Below are 18,320 nucleotides of genomic sequence, written 5' to 3'. Positions count from 1 at the left end.
CTACTGCAACTCTGTAACGCTGATCCTGCCGCCTTCTCGACTGTTTTCCTGGTGGTGCATGCTGTGGGGGTAGTCTGCCTCCTCTCTGCACTAGAAGCTCCGAAGAAATCTCCCGTGGGTCGACGGAATCGTCCCCCTGCAACCGCTGGCACCAAAGAACTGCATCACCGGTACCCTGGGTCTCCTCTCAGCATGACAAGCGAGGTCCCTTGATTCCAGCAACTCTGTCCAAGTGACTCCCACAGTCCAGTGACTCTTCAGTCCAAGTTTGGTGGAGGTAAGTCCTTGCCTCCCCACGCCAGACTGCATTGCTGGGAACCACGACTTTTGCAGCTACTACGGCCTCCATGCACTTCCTGGGGGAAATCCTTTGTGCACAGCCAAGCCTGGGTCCACTGCACTCTAACCTGCATTGCACGACTTTCTAAGTTGTCCTCCGGCGACGTGTGACTCCTTTGTGCGACTTCGGGTGAGCCCCGTTTCACTCCTCTTCGTAGTTCCTGTTCCGGCACTTCTGCGGGTGCTGCCTGCTTCTGAGAGGGCTCCTTGTCTTGCTCGACGCCCCCTCTGTCCCCAGACGCAATTGGCAACATCCTGGTCCCTCCTGGGCCACAGCAGCATCCAAAAACGCTAACCGCATGACTTGCAGCTAGCAAGGCTTGTTTGCGGTCTTTCTTCAGGAAAACACTTCTGCACGACTCTCCACGGCGTGAGGGATCCGTCCTCCAAAGGGGAAGTTCCTAGACCTTGTTGTTCCTGCAGAAACCTCAGCTTCTACTGTCCAGTAGCAGCTTCTTTGCACCCACAGCTGACATTTCCTGGGCATCTGCCCGTCTCCGACTTGCTTGTGACTTTTGGACTTGGTCCCCTTGTTCCACAGGTACCCTCGACTGGAAATCCATCGTTGTTGCATTGCTGGTTTGTCTCTTTCCTGCAGAATTCCCCTATCACAACTTCTATGTCCTTTGGGGAACTTTAGTGCACTTTGCACTCACTTTTCAGGGTCTTGGGTTGGGCTATTTTTCTAACCCTTACTATTTTCTAATAGTCCCAGCGACCCTCTACAAGGTCACATAGGTTTGGGGTCCATTCGTGGTTCGCATTCCACTTTTGGAGTATATGGTTTGTGTTGCCCCTATCCCTATGTGTCCCCATTGCATCCTATTGTAACTATACATTGTTTGCACTGTTTTCTAATACTATTACTGCATATTTTGGTATTGTGTACATATATCTTGTGTATATTTGCTATCCTCATACTGAGGGTACTCACTGAGATACTTTTGGCATATTGTCATAAAAATAAAGTACCTTTATTTTTAGTATATCTGTGTATTGTGTTTTCTTATGATATTGTGCATATGACACTAGTGGTACTGTATGAGCTTCACTCGTCTCCTAGTTCAGCCTAAGCTGCTCTGCTAAGCTACCATTATCTATCAGCCTATGCTGCTAGACACCCTATACACTAATAAGGGATAACTGGGCCTGGTGCAAGGTGCAAGTACCCCTAGGTACTCACTACAAGCCAGTCCAGCCTCCTACACAGCCCCTTTGGGAAAACTGTACTCTCTGAATTTGCACACATTGCAACAAGGGAAGCTCTTCTACTAGTGCCCTAACCCACAGAATGGTGTGTGTACACAGTAATTGTGCCGAAAGGGCAAGGAGTCCCTTAGAGTTTTGAAAGTGACCCTGTTCTTTTGAAAGGTGCAGCCTGAATGGACTAATTTATGCATCAATCTACGTTCCCCTTCTGTGAAAGCTACAAATCTACATCAAATGTGACCATCTAGACTTTTTTTTTGTACTCCTTTTGATTGTAAAGAAAGTTGCACGTTACCATTTGTCCTTGAGACGTTTATGCCCTTTGTGATTTTCCTCTGTTCTGAAAAGCCTAAGAAGAAAATTTAAATGAGAGGATATTATATAATGAATTCTCACTCATTTTGGGGTTGTGGTATGCTGCCACATAATGTCATCGTGCAGACCAAACATTAAAATATGGTTCTTGATACTGTGATCTGAGTAGTTTGTATTGCACTGAACAGTTCTGTGCCTTTTTTGGCACATACCTACCTTGCTAAAACCTGTTCTACCAACTATAGATTTCCCACCAACTATGCATCATATGCACATTCCACAATTTCCCGCACACTAGAGAGGCCAGGTTGAAAGGATAGTTTAGTAGTGAAGGGAGTCAAGAAGCTCAGACAGAAGAAGAGGTGCAAGAGTATTTTGAAGGGTGAACATGTACAAAAAAGAGAAGACAGTGGGTAGCTGGGCCAGATGACCACCATAGTGCTTGTATCCTGATCTCCACCTCCACCCAATAAACTGATGGCAATGAGCAGAGCGAACTGGTGTAAAGCCAACAGGGTGCAGGCACAGTGTAGAGGTACTTGTATCAGTACACCAGTGCTTGAATGGGTAAGTGGGTTTGGGAAAACAGGAGGTTGGAGAGAGCTCTCAGTGCCACAAATGATTTAAAATAGTAGGAAATGAGCAGTTGACAGAAATATCAACTGGTAAAGCCGGTGGAGCCCTGGGCTCACTACAATAGTGAGAAGAGTCACTTCTACCCCACACTGAGCATAGATACCACAGAAAGTGCTACAAGTCAATTGAAATGCACACTATTGCCCAGTGAGGTAGAAAATTGATAGTAATTCACAAACTATGATGTGCTACTGTGAATCCACCTTGGACCATCTTGTCCTGGTGGTTTCTTAGCTTTCGTCTGGATTGGCTCTTTATTTTTTCCTATAATATTGTCCTTTAGTTCACAATGAAACAGATTTTTAACTGTTTTAACCAGTACTTTAGATCTGCTGCAATAACATGTCTAAACTGGTTCCGCTTCTAAAATGTAACAAGTCCACTTCAGTAACTCTTCTACATTTGGCTGTTCACTTCAGTTTTTCAGAAATTCAACTGCTGTTTCGTAGACGTTTTGAACATAGCTTTTTTTCTTCTCGGTAAAACAGCAAGAGCAATATTCCTTCAGATAAATGAGCAACAGTAAGGTGTGATGGTTTCTCCTCCATTAATTGGCAGCATTTCAAAGCATTACTTTCCCCAGCCTGTGTTTCATACGTTTGCTATTTAAAAATATATAAAATATGCAGATGACTGATAATTTTAGAATAAAAATGTTATGATGTTTGCACTGAAGGCTGCAAAGGTGTTAATAGTGGTAACGAGTCATATGTACAGTCTTTGAACCAGTTCATCACACTCAGTTTGCCCGTTTGTCAAACCTGTTACTTAAGTCAGAAGTGACATTACATTTTAATCTTCTACAAGGCTTTGTGTGGCACCTTTCTCTACATTTGACCCTTTTCTTTATTTTCAGACCCTGTCTGCTCTGTCAGGTATCACTGCACACATGAAGCTGGCGTGCATAGTGTGGGGCTCGCATGGACTAACAAACTACAGAAGTTTCTTGCGTCAGGTAAGGGACTGTATGCTCTTTCAAGTAATTGAAGAGAGACTGGAATATAAAAATTTTTGAGGAGCAGTGGGTCATAGAGGAGAGACATAATAAACAAACACACAGATTGACCAGCGTAAAGAAAGTGAAACCCAATGACGCACCGTGGTTTATAAACTGGAATTAGAATTCAAGCGGCGCATGACCACGTCACTTCAGAAGTTAATGGTTTGCAGAAATGCAAATCCACTATGTGAGAGGATTAACACCCTGAGTAGAGACTGTCTGAAAACATTGAGGGAAATGTGGAAAACTGGAAACAAGTCATCCCAGTTGGAGTATCTGTCCTTACCTAACATGTTTGCAGAAATATAAGAAAGGTTGATCATGAGCGAGAAGTGATTTCAGGGAAAACAAGAGATTGAACAATATAAAGGGGAGGGCAGAGCATCTGCGAGCATCCAAACAGGTGAGAGTGTTTGCTGACAGTGATTTAAAGTCTTACCAGCTTCATTAAACAATTCTGTGAACACTTGGCTGTTAACGTTGGCTTGGTGACTGCGGAGCCCTTCCTGAAATAACAATCAGTAGCAGACGAACACTTCTTTCGGGGGATGAACCTCCTATCAAAAGTGGAAATTCTTTAAACTGTGGATGGTTGCACCCGGAAGCAGTTTTAGCTTTGCCACTTTAGGGGAGAAGACGTGTAGCACTTTACAGAGGACTGAGAATGTCTCATAGTAGTAGAATATGAGAAAACTGAATGTGCACATGATTTATTTAAAAGGACTAAACACAAGAACCTGCCACAGATGCATGCCTCTTTTAACCTCTTGAGTAAATGTTCTCATTTATTCTTGTTGTCTTATTTTGTAGATGAGGAGGACAAAGACAGTTTACAAGAGCTTTCAGCAGAGCAGAGATGTGTTGTAGAGCACATTCTTTGTACCAAGCCATTGCCATGCAGGTAATGAATAACTCTTTTTGGCCAAAGTACTTATGTTTTATCCACTCTTTAGGAATTTTTGCATAACCTTGTCAGTTGAGATGTTTGGCGTCCCACCATGTTTCTGGAGTTTAGAGTACTCCTGAATTGATTCACCCATGCCCATATCCAAGAGAAATTGAATCCCACTTCCATTATTCAATAAATGAATGTGCAATAAAAAGGTTAATTATTATATACAGCATGGGCTTCTCAATATGGTACAGCAGAGCTGGTTGCCACATTTTAAAATTCACATTTTGAAACAATCAAGCTGACATTACAGTTCATATGTGTAATAAATCCAGTCTCTGTGTGGACAGATGGCAAAAATCTGGTCAAATGTTTTTTTTCATGTTCAAAATCGTCAAATGACAAAATGTTTGTTAATAAGTGCATTGAGAGGGCCACCCTAACGCAGCACACACAAACATGACTGGGATGCATGCGAGGGGTGTTGAAACTCATTGAAAGTAGAGCTTGATCAACATGTTCAGCTTTACCAGCTTATTCTGCTTTAGCTACTCCCTTCATAGATGCATTCATACAAATATATTTGTTTTCCCAGCCAGCCATCTCCAATTCAAGGCTTCTGGATTGTCTCTGACGCATCATTGGGCACAACAATGATCTGCATCACCAACACCTATGAGTGTATAACAAGACCTTTGTTGTAAGTAGCCCTGCTTATCACTTTGGGGATAAGAGCACATCTTGAGAGTAAGAAAGTAAACAGGGTATATTCTGCAATTTATAGTACCATATGTTGTTGTGTTTTAAATGAAGTTTTGAGCAAGTTTTTATTTATTTTATTTTTTAGCTAAAAGCATTTTGCAAGTAGAATTTCTAAGGCTGTGTGTGTAATAGTCAATTATTAACTACTAGGCTCAGAATGCAATGTGCTACTGAATGAAAAGGCAGAACTTACCCTTGGTGGCACTTAATGACTTGGGGGGGGTCTCAGCATGACTGTGGGGTGTGGTAGGTTTTGGCACATATGCACAACTGGTTTTTGGATGCCTGCTTCTGGAGATCTGAATGCCTATTACCTACTCTCCACTATTTCTGACTTTCAGCTATTTCCAAGTTTGCTCTACGCTTGTAGTTTTGCACACAATTCAGATATTTTAGCCTTAAGTAAACAAGAGTAGCCATAACTGTAAAACTTTATGTAGCTAAACAGTAGGCAATGAAAGCCAAATGGAGAATCAGAACTGCATGTATGTATATAGTATGTATAGAGCGCAAAGCTAGCCAATAGGCAGTGGCACCTTCATTTTGAAAACTGAGTTGATTCATACTCTTCATTGAGGTACAATAGTTGATGCAGGGATAAAGTAACTGTTTGCATCATGCCTCTTGAATAGATTTACATACTGTCTATTTCGTTCCATCTAGTGATCTCGATGGAAAGGCCAGTTCTTCCCTACATTTTTATATTGTGGATGTCCACCCTGCTAATGTCTATTATAAGGATCCTCTATGAAATGTATCAGTGCTCCACAATGCCCCAAGTCTCTACACTATCTTTTGATGTTTCCATCATTTGGTCCAGGGACATAGCAAACTACAGTATAATTTGGCAACCACATTCCATTAAGAATAATGCAGCAATCAACCATGTGGCTTTATGGGACTGACACCAGAGTATGTATTATGAGAGTGTTTATATATTGTGATAAGTTTGGAGTTCTAAACTACCTATCAATACTTCAAATAATATAGAAGAAAAACGTTTTTGTCCAGCTATAACCTGAGGTTCATTTCAAGTGATGATAACTATGCCTTTACTAGTATTTGCCAAGGATTCTCAAGAAAGCTCAATGCAAGACAGCTGAAAAATTCTCTCAAAATGTGGATACCGAAATGTTGTGCTTTATACACCGTGTCAGTTGTTAAGTTTTCTTCTGCACAGAATAGCTTGCTGATGCCCAAAAATATTTAGATGGTTTTCTGATGAAGATGCCGTTCCAGCTCCCAAATACCATTGGACTCCAAACTCAGAACAAATTGTCAACAAAAATATGGGGAACATGCTGAAATGAGATCCACTGTGAAAATTATTTTGAAAATAAAGAAAAATGACTTTTGCAGAAGCACTACAGTTGGCCTTGAAAGTCCTTAAGCCTAGCCATCACCAAAGGTATGAATAAGTTACATAGATAAAACCAAGACCAGATACTGATGATCAAAGAGTCTTTAGGGGAGAGCACACCCTAGAAAGTGAGAATGGATTCAGACTGTGTAGGATCACTGTATGGTGTAGTTCTTTTAGAAAATATACGAAATAGTCAATGGGGGAATGCTGCTGCCATTTCCATATTGTAATGTAGGCTAAGGACATGGAAATCCCAACAAAATATGAATGATGACACCTTATGTATATATTAATGCACAAGGTTACTTAAACATTTGGGAGTAGTTTAAGAATACGGTTCTACTGTAAGACAGAACAAAAACACCATTTAATTTCCTAAAAACGGACCTTGGTGTAAAATATTCCATTATAACCAGAAGAAAATCATTGGCAATCTTTTAGAAACATGAAGACTAGCCTTTACTAACATGGAACATTTTTCTGTTAAATTACAATTTCTATTAAATTGATTTTAAAAACAAAAACAAATCCACAGTTTTTCCAAGCATAAAACACATGAATATTTACTCAAAAGGCTGTTCACACTACAGTTTCAGATGAACAGATAATGGCAGATGGCTCTTTCTACGTCATTGCCTTCAGTACAAACACAAAGCGCATTAGTCACAGGGCTGTTTAAGACCGCAGCTTTCAGCTGGGATAATAAGTAATAATCAACTTCTGTTTTAATTTAGAGGAAAAAGTTGTCACAAATGTTTGTAAATCTTTCTATAGAATTGGATCTTTCATAGATTCACATGCTAGAATACTTCTCTCTTGTCAGACTGGTAACGCCTGTTTTTTTTCAACAGCAGTACCTATGACATGCCATCAGCATCAGCACATACTGAACCTATAACATACCATAGTAAACAAACAGACATCTTTTGCAGCCTGTCATAAGCTTTATGTGACCCAAACTTCATCCAGTTAAAATGCTCTACCTCCAGCTGATCTCCCACTGAGCCTTCCAGCTGTCAGATTTCCTACCACACCTTCCAAGGGCAGGAACCCTTCTGACAACTCTTCACAGGAAGGATTTTTTAATTATGGCAGAGGCAATATTGAAGAAATCTCCTTTTAGAACGTGTCATGGTAAAAACAGACCTGCCAACTTTGACAAAAATCACAGTGTGAGGAGGGGCTGAGCCTTGAAGGGGGCGGAGCATAGTGCCCAAAAGCATTTAAGAGGCTCTTTTCCCCCAACCCAGCCCCAAGCCCCCTCCTCTAAAAAAGGAACAACTTGCTGAAGCTTTTGCGATGTCCTTGGTGTGATGAACGTTCGAGTTTGAAAGCCTCTGAAAACAAGCTGAAAACCACTGTTTACAATGGTGTTTAGCTTGTTTTCTCTGCCACCGTTCTATCAGAGCCTCACGATATTATGTGTTACCCGGCACTGTGTGAGTTGGCAGGTCTATAAAAAAGATATACGCTGAAGATCCACATGAAGTGTCTATTTTGCTTGCACCCTGAACATAAGCCAGGTGACAGTGAAATATGTCAGACTTTTTCAGTAAAGACATTAAAGGACAAAGAGGTGACTGGCTGTTACACTCCTGGATAGACAGATACGTAAAGAGAAGGCAAAAGAAAAATATGGCAAACGATCATCTGACTTACTCTAAGAGAAAGACAGTGGGTCATAACATCAAACATCAGCGTGATGTTTCTGACTTTGAAAACAGCAGACATGCCAAAAAGAAGTTTACAATTTTTACATTGTTACATTGGCCAAGGGAAGAGACTCCATCGATGGGGGAGGGGAACACTGCACTGTTTCCTTTGCCAATGAGGAAAGAGACTCTGCGAAGGGGAAGTCTGATATAATGTTGTCTTCGCTGATGAAGACTGCAGATCCGTGGTGAAGGAGAGAAATTAAATAATGTTGCCTTTGCCAGCCATGATAGAAACTCCGTCGGAGGGACGTAGAGAATATAATATTGCCTTCGTCAAGGCCTGAATGCCTCCGGCGAGCAGCCAACAGGACTTAAGGATTGGCAAGTGCAAAGAGAAGTGATAATAAACAAGCATTGGCAAATGTAAAAAGTAGTGGTAATAAACAAAAGCATTGATTTACAAAAAGGAGTGATAATAAACAAGCCTTGGCAACATCAAATACAGAAAAAGCATTGGCAAATGTAGATATGAATAGAATAAGTGGTAAACAAGCATTGGCAGTGTCAAGTAAACATACATTGGCACCAAGAAGTAAGTTGCATGACTGCGTTGAGGAGATGAGAGACAATTTTGAAGTCACCCGTGCCGATAAAACCACCACTCAAATTATTACAGGACTTTTGTCCCATCACCAAACGAAGACAGGCCTCAAGGAACAGTAGGCCCTGATTTGGATGATATTGAGGCATTTTTCAGTGGTAATACATTACATTGAGGATGAGGAATATTCAAGTTAGCAACCAAGACAAGGTTAAGAGCAAGTGTCACACAGGTTGATACAAGTGTTGTATTAAATGTTTACGCCATTACAGATGATGGTGGCACAGTAAGCTGCACGCACAGCAGGAACCGAGGGAAAAAGACCATATTCCAACACCACAGCTGCCAGTTTTGCAGAGGGGAAAAATATCAAAATATGCATCATTCTAGGAATAAGAGTCCAGAGGAGAAAATACCGGATAATGAGGTTGATAACAATCAGGAGATTCAATTGGATTCATCCTTCAGTGGTGTAGATGTGGATGACCATGATGATGGTGTGGATGATAAGGAGACGCAAAGCGGCTCAGAGACACCTTACAGTGATTCAGAATCCAATCAATTCAATGTACCTCGGGATGCCAGTCCAGAACCGATTAAACATATTTTACCCCACGATCACATAGGGAGATTTCATTCCCTAATAGAGAAGGCATTGGGACGTTTAGTCTGCTAGTTTCTGTGGCAGAAAAATCATGTTTTTATTTGATTTTAAAGAGAAGACGCACAAAGTCTCAAGGTCAAAACCCATATTACAGTACCTTTGGGAAGATGGTCTACGGCTGATGCAGAATCCAGCAACTGCTTCAGTAAATCTTTCAAATATTGAAAGGAAGTACAGAGCAACAGAAGACGCAGCAGGATGCATTTTAAATCAAGTTCGCACTGAGTCGGTCATATCCGCAGCAGCACAGCAAGGAATCCATCATCGCCATACACTGCACCTATGGATAAAGAAGGTAGGAAATAGGTTGCATGGGTAAAAGTCAATGTGCTGGCAGCTGATGCAATTAAAATTAAAAATTCAATGGCAATCATAGCCCGTTACAACAGGCAGTTACAGAATTACATGGCCTGACCCTGGACAAGTTACCTGAAGAAGATCAGGAAAAGGCAAAAGGAACATTAGAGGACGGAGAACTGGCATCTGCATCATTGAAGATTCGGCCATGGATGCGCCCACATATACATTCCAGCAAATTGGAAATGCAACAGTTATGCAAAGGTACGAGTGGCTGAAAAGTATGACATTCAGACCAGATGTACTGACATGGGTTATGGATATGCCTTTTGATGGTAATAATGTATTTGGCAATAAGGTGGATGGGGCATGTCGAGCAATAAATGCAGATACAGAAACTGCTTGCTCTCTTGATATGCAGCAAGGAAAACAGCCATACAGAGATTACAAAAACAGTTTTTTCGACTGGGCAACTGGGAGCCTATTTTCGTCCCTACAGACAAAATGCACCATACAGACAGTATGAACAATACAGCTCATATAGTCAGCAGTATAGACAACGAAGACAAAGTGGACAAGGCCACAGACAAGGTCAAGGTAGAGCAAGAAGAGGAAATCAACTTTCAGGATATAAAGTCAAAAGCGAAAGGTTATGACTTTTTAAAGTACATATTACCTGACATTCAGCTGCTTGTCTGGGGAAGAATGCTATTTTATTAGGGGCATGTCTTGAGTTTGTGGAGAAGTCGCCAACTACTCTTCCAGAAAAGGAAAAGCACAAACATTTTGAGAGAGTTCTGAAAATAAATATTTAAACTTTTCAAGAACGGAGCACTAGAGCATGCCTGCGAAGGAGATTTGAGAAGGATTGTATTTGCTGTTCTTTCTCATTTTGAAAAAAATCATAAGACTGACTCCAGTATTGGATCTAAGAAAAGTATATAAAGCAACATAGCTTGTGTGTGGTCACGTTGCATGGGATTTTGCCTTTCTTAGAGAAATTTCTCCAGCTCCTTAGATCTGGAGGATGCGTATCTCAATAAACCAATTAACAGGAAGTATCTTCGTTTCATGGTTGAGGGCAACACTACCAGTTAAAAAGTCTTGCCCTTTGGACTCTTTGCAGCCCCGCAAATCTTCACAGAATATATGGCTTCTGTGGCAGCTTTTATAAGAAGGAGAAGGGGGTATGGTATATACATATCTGGACTATTGGTGCCACACGGAACCAAAACAAGGAATGGAGATTAGACAAAGTTGTTCTGTTTTTGGTACTTGCTATAAACATCTAGTAGTCAAAGATAGAAACAACCTAAGATTTGGTGTATTTGAAGCAAGATTGAAAACGGAGAAGGGAATTGAATACCTGTCACAAGATTGAGGAAAGAAATTGATAAGTCAAGGGAAGGCACTGGCAGAAAAAGTGAAAGTGTCAGACAGTAAGGCTAGTGAACATAGTTTTGGGAACAATGTCATCGTATATCCTATTGAAGCCCCAATGGAGACTACGAATGAGTCATTCAGGAGGAGTCGACCGAGCAGTCACTTGAAGTATGAAGAAGGCACTTCAATGGTGGACAAGAAGCAGCAATATTTGCAAGGGTGAAGCTTTGTAGAAAAGGAGACCGCCGAAAATTCTGACTACCGATGCATCAATGATAGGTTGGGCGGGGGTGCATGTTGCAAACAAGATAGTTCATGGAACATGGTCGAAGGAGAAAAAAGAGTTACACATCAACATGCTGGAGCTCAGAGCTGTGCGATTGGCAGCTTTTCAGCAGCTGGTAAAGAACAGTTGTGTGATGGTGAGGATAGAAAACACTACCACAATGTATTACATTCAGAAACGAGCAGGAACGAAATGGTTGGTTCTATTAACGGAAGCACAGAGGCTTTGGAAATAGGCCATTGCCAACAATGTGTCATTGATGGCAGACAATCTGCCTGGGATAGACCACATTCAGGCAGATCTCAGAAGGCAGTTTCGCAATACTCCCGAATGGGAGATAGACACAAAACAACTAAGCGAGGTGTTCCAGAGATGGGGAAAACACGTTTGGGATATGTTTGCCACAAATCAAAACAACAAGTGCAGGAATCTTGCGAGCAGGTGGTATTGACCAGAATCTCAGAGCTGTGTGTTCACAATCTGATGGAAAGGGAAAATCATTTATGCGGTTCCACTGATACCGTTGATAGCGATATTTTGTGCAAGATCAGACAGAGTTGCATGGTGATTCTTGTGGCACCTGCGTGGGCACAACAACCATTGGTATGCAGATCTGCTAGCAATGTCCATAAGCAAAAGTCAATACGGTTCAGAGTGCATGCGAACATGCTGACCAAGGACAAGGGCCAAATGTGCTATCCCAATCCTGAGTCTTTGCACTTGAAAGCATGGCTCATCGAGACTTGGAGTTTGGCCCTTGAATTTGCCAGAAGATTGTGGAGAGCTATTGAAGAGGGCAAGGGCATGTTCGACAGAAAAAACCTACGATGTAGAAGCGCTTCGTGTGTTGGACACAAGAACATCAGTTAGACCCAACACACATGGAGCAACATTAATTTTTGCCCTATTTGTTGCATTTAGCTACGTCTGGGTTAAAGTACGGATCAGTGAGCCCAAATACAATTTTGTCATATTCTCAGAGGATAGTGAAAGAATTTGAGAGGTTTGTTTAGAGAATTTCCCCCAATTCAAAGGTTGGCATCTGAGTGGGGGTTTAATACAGTGCAAGCAGGATGATCGAAAGCTCAGTTTGAGCCAAAACAAAGAGCATCAGTAAAATATTTATCATGGAAAACCATTTTTCTTTTGGTAATAACTTGAAGGAAAGACTTTCATGTCATTCTTATATTTATTATGTATGCTGTTTCAGCTTATCTTTTAAACCTTAACAAATCATTTGCCTCCAGCCATGTCACTAGGTGCGACTTAAACATGTGTAAAGTAGACTTGGGAGCACACTATTTGAGGATATTTATCAGACACAACAGCTATGAATAGTTACAGAACCACTCGGTTGAAAACCCTTTCATAACATTTCACAACGACCAGGTTGTGCTGTGCACCAACACTTGGATTTATAACCTAGGTTTTATCACTTCATGTTAACCATATCATTGCATTTTAACTACCTGCATGCATAAAAAAAAAAAAAATAAAGACTGTTATTTTGCAAGACCTTTACAGAGTTGCTATTTGTGTTTATGCAGTCACATAATATTACTGTATTGGCACAGACCCAAGAAGAGGTAGAATACAGTGATACACCGAAACCTTTTGAATACTTGCTATTCTGTGCATATCATATGAATCTGGAGCGGAATGCAAAGATGGATCTGTTTTCCTCCCAGGTTATCATGGTAGTATGAGTACTTCTGAATCACACCCACATAGGCCAAAATAGAAGGTGCAAAATAAAAAAAAAGCCATCTCACGATGGTGTTAAGGGTTATGGTCTATGGTAATGGCGTCTTTACGGGCTCTCTTGCTGTTATTACTCTATACATAGCCCAAACGTATGAGGAAAACTAGTTGATCTTTCTAATCCAGCATCTAATGGCAAGATAGGAACATCATGTTAAATATATTACATGCTACATATAGAACATGCTATTGTTAAAAATGAGTAGTACGTTTTATAGATTCAGTTTTTCTTTGTTGTGTCTTCCACTGACTTTTACTCATTGGCACTTTTTTCTTTTACTTGTATTACTTGTATAAGTGGACCATGTAGAACGGTGGACTGAGGCTCACTTTTTCTGGCAAGCACAAATTGCTAGCTCTGCTTCAGTTTCACTAGGCCTTGAGAGGTGCAGGTCCGTTTTGAAAAATCTTGTTTTCCCTTTGAGGTGTGAAGCCTCTTCATCGAAGGATCGAGTAACTACGATGGTCACATTAGAAGCAAGGTTCTGCTGCTCACCTTCAACAATAGTATGTAATCCAGGGCAGATAACTATCTTCTTCCATCATCTCTCCTTTTATCAGCAAGTGCAGAAGTATAATACTAACAAAACCATAATAGTTGTAAGAATCAGATTTGGTTCATGTGCTTATTTGAGGTGTACATTTGGATTGTGACAATTGGCCAAGTATGTTGTTGTTACTGACATTACCTCTAGGTAGCAGATATAAACCCTAAAGAAGTGGTTTCGTATTGCCAATGTCATAACATTATCAAAATACATATCCTGTGATGACAGATTCCGATTTTTCTTAGAAACTTATAACTTGATTATTTTTTTCGGCAGTATGTTAACTGATGATAGAATGTATAGCCAAAGAGGAGACTGAAAAGCCTTTGGCTAAGTGTCAGGCATCTCGTGGAAGATAGTGCTATGTCAGTGATCCATACCCCCCCCCCCAAAAAGAGCATTCTTTCTTGCTCTCACACCTCTCTGCTCGTTTCTCTCTCTTGGTCTCTTTAGTTGCCTCTCGCTCTATCTCACATACCCTAGTCTCTGTGCCACTACCTCTCACCCCAGTTTCTCATCAACCCCTCTATGCTCTCGTCTCTCGTTCTACAATGTCTCTTTCTCGTCTGAATCTGGACCTTTCTTTCTCTTGGTCTGTCTCTCTTTTCATGGGGCATCCTGATTCTTTTTATTGTAAAATGTACCTCTTTCTCTAACATATATGCCTTTGTCTTGTCTCCCCTCTCTTCCTTTTTGGCTGTCAACCATATTTCTCTGATCACTACTGCCTCAAGTCTCTCATCTCTTAATCTGTCTTAGTGAAGCCTCCAGTTGTACTATTTTTAAACTTGATGCATCCGATTGTTAACTCTTGTCACAGTTTCTTTGGTCTCCTCCACACCTCTGGCCTCCCCTCCCACATCCAGTCCATTCTCTGCATTTATGCTCACTGGACTTCCTTTATAGGCACAAAGATGAGAAGCAGAAGGCGTGGGACTAAAAATGCAGGCCTTGTTAAAATTGAAACCTCACAACATTCTATTGCGAGTGATCGGTCCGGCCACAAAAGTGGGGTACCATTTTTATTGAGTGAAGTTTGGAAGCCTGGGGTGGTAGGAAGTGTGTTGATCTCTGCAGATTCCAGAACGTTCCCTCAAAGAAATCTGACGAAAATAGGCATTTTTAGCTAATGTTTGACATTTGCAGGGCATTCTTGGTAAGAAAACGTAGTCGGACTCATGCATGTCACACTATCCTGGATTTGCAGGGTCTCTAGTTTTCAGAAATGTATGGATTTAGTAGCTTTCTCTTGGTATCGGTTAAGCCCATGTCCTCATGCGGCTGTCCATTTTCATGGAGAAAACTTGATGCTTCAATGTTGATGTTGGGGCCTATTGTGTCAAGGGTGACAGATCCACCCACACAAGATGAGAACTGCTTTTATCAGAAGTGTGGGAATGATTGGTGTATTTTGTGGATCCCTGCAGATTCCAGAACGCAGAACGTTCCTCACAGAAATGGAAGGAAAATGTGTGTTTTTTTTTTTTAACTAACATTTGATGTTTGCAAGGCATGAAAATGATGTGGGATCCACACAAGCCACACCACCCTGCACTCTTCAGCATGTCAAGTTTTAAGAAAGTAGGTTCACAGGGGTGTCTGCCAAACATGTGCTCTGATATCTCAGCTACACATATCGCCAAAATATGCTAATTCTCAGGGGGAAAATTTGATGTCGCTCTTATTATTTTTAGGCCTACTCATGCCACGAGTGATAGACTCAGTCACAGGAGTGTGGACAGTTTTTATTGAGAGAAATGCTGGCACACTGGGTGTTGGGAATTTTGTGCATTTGGGTGTTAGGAATGTTGTGCATTTATGCAGATTCTGGGACTTATCCTCACAGACACAAATATGAATAACATGTATGATTTTAGTTAAAGTTTGAGGCTTGCAGGGCGTTCTGGGTCAGAAAACATTGTGAGATCAACACAAGTCACACCATCCTGAATTCTTCTGGGTGTCTAATATAAAGAAAGTTCCAGATTTGGTAGGTGTCCTTATGTGGCAGCCAAACTCAGGCCACAATACTGCAGCCACTTACATTGCCACAATGGGTCAACTTGCATGTTGATATTTTCATGTCATTTTTGGGGGGCTTTCTTGTCATAGATGGACGGCCCAGCCACACAAGTGGGGTGAGGTTTATATCTGGGAAAGTGTGGGAATACAGAATAGTAGAACATAGGTTATTAGCAATTGAATTTCTCTCCAGTTTTGACTTCTAAATTGAAGCCAGTATGCAATAAATACACATCTAGCAAAATGCCCTCTAAATGAGTTTCCTTTAGGAACACTAGGAGTGTTGTGCACAAATGGACCCTTGTTGAATTTGGAATTTTGTTTCCTTTTGAGAACTGTGTAGATTTCAGGGTTCATCAGTAGGCTTGACACCTGCTTCCACTGTAACGAGCAAGTAGGTGGAAACCTCGAAATAAGAAAATATGAGTACCACTTAGAAAAATGCTAAAACTATGATGCCACTCTGCTTGTTCCTGAAAGTTGTGAACATGGTAGTGTTAGCAAAACAAACCTTTTGTTGATGTCATTTTTAGAAAAAAAAAAAAAAAAACACTTTCTTGGAGAGTACATTTCCCGTTTTTAAAAACGTACCCTTTCGCCCCACAAAAACTATATTTTGGTTATTTTGGCAGTTCCCTCCAGGGTATTTTACAACCATAGATTTCTTTAGAATACCCACAATGTGGACAAAAACAGGTATTCATTTGGCCCAGGTTCCTTTGTTGAAAAAAGGTATGAAGGCTTAAATGCAAACTTCCCCAAATATCGCAAAAATGGCTGAGCACGAGACTGCATGAGCAGTGAAAGGGTTAGGGGAGCATTTAGAAACTGCCCAGGCAGCAGAATTTGGAGACTGGTTTAAAAATAAAACCCTATTTTTCCAATTGGTAGTTGAAATTCCACAGCTCGACAGGGATGTGTTTAATGCACTGTTTAATGCAGTTTCTCATTTATTCATCTAGTAGATTTATGGAAACTTCCAAGAGTTTCATTTTAATGCCAAAATGTAATGTAAATTTAGTATAGTCTTTGTGAAAAATTAAAGGTAGAATGCTGTTCTGCACTTTATAACCACTTCTCTTTACATTTTTGGTAAGAACTCACAAATTTTACACCTAAATTGTTTCATTGTTTTGTTTCACTTTGTAGAACAACGATACGGCCTGCCTCTCCTCCTTTATTGTGCTCTCAGATGGACAGTGGTGTTAAGGAAACTCCACTACGTATTCTGGCAGAGTCCCAAGATTCATTTGAAAAGCACATACGAAGCATCTTGAGCCGCAGTGCAGCTAACCCTGCACTCTTACGGTATGCAGAGGTGGGCAGTGAGGAGGATTTGGGGGGAGGGGGCTGTGGAACAAATTTTGATCCTTGCAGTGTTTGCCTCAGAAACCAGATGCTGTTGTGGTAATAGGAAGTTTAACTTTGGGTCAAAGGGACACATTCAGAAACACCACATTTGATGTTCTTACAGCCAGATAGAAAGGTTTGTAACTGCTCAACCATATTAATGATTAGAAGATGCGTTAGCATTGCAGTGTGAATGCCCAGCCCCGTCTGTGGAGATACACATTGTGGTGTTTCAGCAGTGCTTAATTTGACCTGGTGGTTTCAAGTGCTTGGCCCCAGCACTTAATTGTCAACACCAGCACTCACATGGTGGCACGGTCTGTTTAATTTAGAGATGAAGACAACCACAGTTGTTCATTAAGTCCGTGTACATAAAAAATTACTAATACATGTCACCCAAGCCATTCTTTTAGCTTTGAGGGTCTGGAATAGTCTGATTTGTCCTCACATAAAATATAATGTGCCCCTGCCTTAGGAGTCAAAGGCCTGCTGTAGGGGTGACTTAAATTAAATGAAGTGACTTTGGCTTGGCACACAGTGTGCCATGTCATGTTTTTTTCACTTTGTGGTTTGCACCATTTCACCCAGCCTGTAATGGCAGTCTATGTGGATTTTGTGTGTGGGGCCCTTGGGGTGGCATACGATTTTCTGCAGCCCTTAGGGACCCTCTTTAGTATCCATGCACTAGGTACCGGGGGTACCATTTACTAGTGACTTACAGGGGTGCTAAGGTCCTTTGCCAATTGTGTTACCATTAGACATCACCTTGTTTTAAGGAAAGAGCATTGGCACGGAGGTCTGGTTGGCAGGCCTCAGTGCACTGTCCTAGTCGAAAACCAGCATTCAGTAGCTACAAAGGAGGCAAGAATAGGGGACCAGTGCAAAAAAAAAAACATTTTCCTTCAGGTGTAAATGATACTGACCACCACTGTTCTTAAGAAGCCCTGGCTTAGCATGGCGCATGAAGGGTGGATACAACTTCCCCAGACAGCTGAAGTGTATTGACTGTATTCATGTGGCTGGATGGTGAAGTCCCACACACTGAAGTAATGTGTAGAATTTGCTACATGGTAGAAGTGAAGGATAGAAACTGTAGTTTTTTGTTCAAGGTGAGGACGTTTCTTTACAGAACCCTGCCCTTTTGTCTACTCCTAAGAACTGGTTCAGGAAGGCTGACAACCAGGTGCAGAGATCACACATTCCATTTCATTTGGATACTTCACGCTGGAGCCAGCAT

At 41.2% G+C, this 18,320-nt stretch overlaps 1 protein-coding gene across 1 annotated transcript in view; it reads left to right on the top strand.

Annotated features, from left to right (window-relative positions):
• Positions 1 to 18,320, top strand: part of NUP88 (nucleoporin 88) — a 249,669-nt gene that overhangs the window by 78,345 nt on the left and 153,004 nt on the right. The window contains exons 8-11 of the mRNA XM_069226670.1: positions 3,356 to 3,454; positions 4,310 to 4,400; positions 4,987 to 5,091; positions 16,883 to 17,041. Coding sequence (XP_069082771.1) covers positions 3,356 to 3,454; positions 4,310 to 4,400; positions 4,987 to 5,091; positions 16,883 to 17,041 — 454 coding nt within the window. The remainder of the gene's footprint in view (positions 1 to 3,355; positions 3,455 to 4,309; positions 4,401 to 4,986; positions 5,092 to 16,882; positions 17,042 to 18,320) is intronic.

The sequence above is a fragment of the Pleurodeles waltl genome, chromosome 3_2 (genome assembly GCF_031143425.1).
Source record: "Pleurodeles waltl isolate 20211129_DDA chromosome 3_2, aPleWal1.hap1.20221129, whole genome shotgun sequence".
NCBI lineage: Eukaryota > Metazoa > Chordata > Amphibia > Caudata > Salamandridae > Pleurodeles > Pleurodeles waltl.
Note: the sequence above shows the minus strand (reverse complement) of the source record. Positions and strands in the feature narration are given on the sequence as shown.